Source organism: Chiloscyllium plagiosum, chromosome 21 (assembly GCF_004010195.1).
Source record: "Chiloscyllium plagiosum isolate BGI_BamShark_2017 chromosome 21, ASM401019v2, whole genome shotgun sequence".
In the NCBI taxonomy this organism is placed as follows: domain Eukaryota; kingdom Metazoa; phylum Chordata; class Chondrichthyes; order Orectolobiformes; family Hemiscylliidae; genus Chiloscyllium; species Chiloscyllium plagiosum.
The window spans coordinates 49,265,716-49,271,715 of NC_057730.1; the positions used below are offsets into that span (position 1 = coordinate 49,265,716).

The window sequence follows — 6,000 nt, forward strand, 5'->3', positions numbered from 1 at the left end:
ATCTAAGCCAGGCATTATCAGGAAGTGGAGAGGTCTCAGGACCCCCGAAACATCGACTTCTCCACCACCTGATGCTGTTTGGCCTGATGTGTTCTTCCAGCCTCCTGCCTGTCTACCTTGGATTCCAGCATCTGCAGTTTTTTTGCTATGCACTTAATGTTGGAGACAAAGAGGCAAGGAAATGACAATTATTAAACACAGCTTCATATCAGCCAAGTTTTTTTCCATTACCAAACAAGCTAATTTTGACAATTTTCAAGTCAACAAACCATAAACATTTCCTTTACATTTTAAACTTTAATTATTGAAGCTTGTATGGATAATGTTATGTTCAAAGCTTAGGATTCTTTATCAAGACCACAAGGCCTCAATGCGACTGACTTTAGCAGGTTAGAAATCAAATTTTTTAATCATTAAAGATTATGCAATGTTTTGCATACCTGTGAAAGAAGATATAACGATGCCTGACGACTGATTTTTGGATGATCGTCACACTGAGGAAGAAAGAACATTGAAAATTAACAATTTTGTTTCAATAAATCAATTTTAAGTCATTTGAAAATAAACATTAATCACAAACAAGAATGCCACATCCTAAAAATATCATTTTCATTTTAATATCGGATGTGTTCTTGATTTGAAAACATCAAACATACATTTCAATTCTACCATTCCTACAGAATGGGCCTTGCATACAGACATGCTCACTTGCCCTTTCTTTTAGCTGATGTAGATACCCTTACTACTTTTCTTTTATTTTTTTTCTAATTTTTTTATGGTGGAAACAAGAGTCAAATGTTAAAGGGTCATTCAACTTTGAACTGTTACATGCTTTGAAAGAAAACTGATGCAGATATTGGTGACTGGCCTTGATTATAACTCTGCAGTACACTGTAGATGATTCGACATCAAGTGTTGCTCTACTCAGGGCTGGTTGAATGTTGAATGGCCAATCAAGGGAAGACCAGTACTAACCAGCCAACCACAGAAAATACCGATAAGAAAAAAACCCAGTTCTGACTGATTTTGCCAGGTCCAGAGAGTGATTCTAGAAATTTTGGGTCTAGCTGTTGTGTTTTACTCTCTCTAGTTTTATATCCAATTAAATAATTGTTGAATGATCTGAGAGAAGAATTTTAGCTTGTAAGAAATAAGGAAATACCTCTGGAAGTCTGATGAAACCAATTCACATTCACCAGTGACCTCAAAATTATATGTAGTTGCATACCTGTCAACAACTCATTATCTATGGATTGAATGAAGGTCTGGCATCCATCTGAAACAGTTTAATTGAACTGGCAAATTATAATCCTTTTATTTTCTAAAAAAAAATTTTATCTCGAAACGGTTGGTCTGTCCATCCATGAGAATGGGGGCTATGATAAAAATATTGGATTTAAATGATAATTAATTTAATTGCTCTGCTGTTTAGCTTTGGCCTGTTACAGTATTACTAAATGTTGTAGCGGCCCATGGCTAAGTCGACAAGATGGACTGCTTGGGCTTGTTTAGCTAACACAATATGCCGAAAGGGTTGGACAGTTACGTGTAGCAGATGTTCACAGCTGGATTTGTAAGTCACCATACAGATATACTGCCTAAGATTAGATTCTTTGAGGAGAAAGTGAGGTCTGCAGATGCTGGAGATCAGAGCTGGAAATGTGTTGCTGGAAAAGCGCAGCAGGTCAGGCAGCATCCAGGGAACAGGAGAATCGACGTTTCGGGGATTTCCTGAAGAAGGGCTTATGCCCGAAACGTCGATTCTCCTGTTCCCTGGATGCTGCCTGACCTGCTGCGCTTTTCCAGCAACACATTTCCAGCTAAGATTAGATTCTCCATAGGAAGAAACATTAGGAAAGTTAACCAGGTTTTTGTAAACAGACAGTTCTAAACATAAGCATTCTAATATGGAATATTTTTGTAAGGCCTAGTTTAGCCACAGTCTCAAGCTTGTTATCGAGTAAAGAATAACAAGTGTCTGATCCGACAGTATTTCGAATTGGATGTAAGTTTGCTCGTTGAGCTGGAAGGTTTGTTTTCAGATGTTTTTGTCACCATACTAGGTGACATCGTCAGTGAATCTCCAGTGAAGCACTGGTGGTATGGCCTGCTTTTTATTTACGTGTTTAGATTTCCTTGGGCTGGTGACACCATTTCCTGCGGTGAGGCCATTTCCTGCGGTGATGCCATTTCCTGTTCTTTATCTCAAGGGGTGGTAAATGGGATCCAAGTCAATGTATTTGTTGATAGAATTTTGGTTGGAATGCCATGTTTCTAGGAATTCTTGAGTGTCTCTGTTTATCTTGTCCTAGGATGCATGTGTTGTCCCAGTTGAAGTGGCATCCTTTATCATCCGTATGTAAAGATACTAGTGAGAGTGGGTCATGTCTTTTTGTGGCTAGTTCATGTATCCTGGTGACTAGTTTTCTGCCGGTTGGTCCAATATAGTGTTTGTTACAATTCTTGCAAGGTATTTTGTAAACGACATTAGTTTTGCTTGTTGTCTGTGTAGAGTCTTTCAAGTTCATTAGCTGCTGTTTTAATGTGTTGGTTGGTTTGTGGGCTACCATGAAGCCAAGATGTCTGAGTGGTCTGGCAGTCATTTCTGAGATGTCTTGGATGTAGGGGAGAGTGGCTAGGGTTTCTAGACTCATGTTGTCTGCTTGTTTGGATTTGTTGCTGAGAAACTGGTGGACTGCGTTCATTAGGTACCCATTCTTTTTGATTTTCCTCTGCTCTTCGTAGTTCCTCTGTGCTGCAGTGTGTGGTGGCTCATTGAAATAATTTTCTAATGCAGCTTCGATTGTGGATGTTGGGATGATTGCTTCAGTAGTTCAGTATTCGGTCCATATGTGTTGTTTTCTTCTAGACAATGGTTTGAAGTTCCCCATTGGTTGTTCTACTGCGACATCTAGGAATGGCAATTTGTTGATGTTTTCCTCCTCTTTAGTGAGTTTTATGCCAGTAAGGGTACTATTGTTGGTCTTGAAGGTTTCCTCTAATTTGTTTCATTTAGTTGACAAAGGTGTCATTAACATAGCAGACCTAAATAATTGAGAAAACTCAAACTAAGCTGTCTTGCAACTTAAAAGCAAAATGAAGATGACAGGACTTCAGCTCAATTTCTCAGTTTAAGAATTGTTTCATTTAGTTGACAAAGGTGTCATTAACATAGCAGACCTAAAGTTTGGGTTGGATGGTTGGCAGAGCTGTTTGTTTGAGTCTCTGCATTACCTACAGACAAACCAACAACAAAACCTACAGACAAACCAATGGAATACCTATGGGATCTCTGATATCAGGGTTCACAGCAGAGGCAGTAATGCAGAGACTCAAACAAACAGCTCTGCCAATCATCCAACCCAAACTTTGGGTCCACTACGTGGATGACACCTTTGTCATCCCTAAACAAAACAAATTAGAGAAAACCTTCGAGCCACAAAAAGTCATGACTCATTCTCAGTAGTATCTTTACATACAGATGAGGAAGGACACCACTTTGACTGGGACAACACATCCATCCTAGGACAAGCCAAACAGAGAGACATACAAGAATTCCTTGAAGCACGGCATTCCAACCGGAGCTCAATCAACAAACACATTGATTTGGATCCCATTTACCTACCTCTGAGAAAAAGAACAGGAAATGATATCACCAACCCAAGGAAACCTAAACACACAAATAAAAAGTGGATCATATCACCAGTGCTTCACCGGAGGCTCACTGATGATGTTACCTAGTATGGTGACAAAACATCTGAAAACAAACCTTCCAGCTCAGCGAGCAAACTTACATCCAGAACCTCAATCTGAGCTACAAATCTTCTCAAAACTCGCTAGTATTTAGAACTGTTTAGGCAACTGTAGAATTAGATTAGATTACTTACAGTGTGGAAACAGGCCTTTCGGCCCAACAAGTCCACACCGACCCGCCGAAGCGTAACCCACCCAGACCCATTCTCCTAAATTTACCCCTTCACCTAACACTACGGGCAATTTAGCATGGCCAATTCACCTAACCCCTGCACATTTTTGGATTGTGGGAGGAAACCGGAGCACCCGGAGGAAACCCACGCAGACACGGGGAGAATGTGCAAACTCCACACAGAGAGTCGCCTGAGGCGGGAATTGAACCCGGGTCTCTGGCGCTGTGAAGCAGCAGTGCTAACCACTGTGCTACCGTGCCGCCCATAAATTAGAAAGGCAAACAACAAATTAGTGTCAAAAGATTAGTTGCATTCCTTGAGCAAATGTTTCTAAGTGATAAAGAAGCCGAATGCATTATTAGAGACAGTAATCAATAGCGTAAGCTATTGGCCAGGTTGTAAAAAAGACCACTCATGACTGAGAGAGACAGACAACTGAAACTTAAGTGCAGATGTAGACAATTCAAACAAACTCTTACATCCAAAGATCAAGGGAAGAGCAATAAAGACAGATTACAAAATACAGAAGATATTGCTGGCCCCTAGTGTATTTGTGGAATCATTCAGAGCCGGTAAACTCAAAGGTGATAGAATTTCACCCTCATCAGTGGAGTTCAAACAGAAACATTAAGATTTCAAAGACAGATAATGGAGGTATCTGATAAACATCATGAGATTATGCGAGGACTTAGGGCTATCCATAGACTTGTCTATCATTGATCATTTATTTATTGGATTGGAATCATAGATTAGGGGGATGTGACTAACAATGGCATTACTGTTGCATAGAATTATTGTAACACGAAGGGTATAAAGATGTTGTATTTCACTTGGAAACTCTGAGCTCCATCTCTGATCTGAGCTGGGATTAAGAGGCAACTGCACCCCACATGAATGCCAGATTTGGGGTGGTCTCTGGCCTCTCACAAATATGTGGCAATAGAGCTCTGAATAAAGATCAGTTATGCTAAGGAACACAGGTCACAAGACTCCTCTTTGATATTTCTCCCTACAAAATTAATGCAGTTAATTTTTGTTTGCTATAAATGTGGTGCCCAAGATCTGCTGTTCATAAACAATTGGGAAGTGGGGTCTAAAATATTTTAATTTAATTGTGTTGCAAATCCAACGATAAAGAGGTTGATTTAGTTTGGCTTACCGTCTGTGTCATAACACTGACTGAAGTAAACCTTATGAAGAACAGCAGTAGAAAATATACTGCAATACTTCAATGGTATCACAATGCAGTACAGAAATATTCCAACATGAGTTTTCAACTGGAAATGTTGATTTCAAGTAGAAAAGCTATTTTAACTTGAAACCAAAATTTTAGTACCTTGCTTACCCTTAATAATGGAGAAAACTCAAACTAAGCTGTCTTGCAACTTAAAAGCAAAATGAAGATGACAGGACTTCAGCTCAATTTCTCAGTTTAAGAATGGGAACGGAAGTCAATTACTGCATGCATTAAATCGGATTGCAATTTGTACAGTAATCCTTCAGATGAAAGATTTGGAGAAAAGGATTTTGCAAGAAGATTGCATATTGAGAGCTGTAAAAAAAATGTGTTCAGCAAAATTTGAATAAATAACAGCAACAAAACTATATGCTAAGAATTTTAAACAAACAAGGACTATAGTAGACACACAGAAGTCTGAAGGGTTAATATTTCAGGTGTAGTAAGCTCTCATTTTAACAAAGGGAATCCATTTCTGGTCTCCTTCTTATCGGAAAGACATTGTGAAACTTGAAAGTGTTCTGAAAAGATTTACAGGGATGTTGCCAGGGTTGGAGGATTTGAGCTATAGGGAGAGGCTGAATAGGCTGGAGCTGTTTTCCCTAGAGCGTCAGAGGCTGAGGGGTGACCTTACAGAGCTCTATAAAATCATGAGGGGCATAGATAGGGAGAATAGCCAAGGTCTTTTCCACAGGGTAGGGGTGTCCAAAACTAGGCATAGGTTCAAGGTGAGAGGGAAAAGATTTAAAAGGGGCCTGAGGGTCAACTTTTTCACACAGAGGGTGGTGCGTGTATGGAATGAGCTGCCAGAGGAAGTGGTGGAGGCTGGTACAATTA

General features: G+C 39.7%; 1 protein-coding gene across 1 annotated transcript in view; it reads right to left on the reverse strand.

The window, feature by feature from the left end:
- clec16a (C-type lectin domain containing 16A) overlaps positions 1-6,000 on the reverse strand; it is a 269,823-nt gene that overhangs the window by 227,381 nt on the left and 36,442 nt on the right. The window contains exon 9 of the mRNA XM_043711087.1: positions 441-494. Within this exon, the coding sequence (XP_043567022.1) occupies positions 441-494 (54 nt within the window). The remainder of the gene's footprint in view (positions 1-440; positions 495-6,000) is intronic.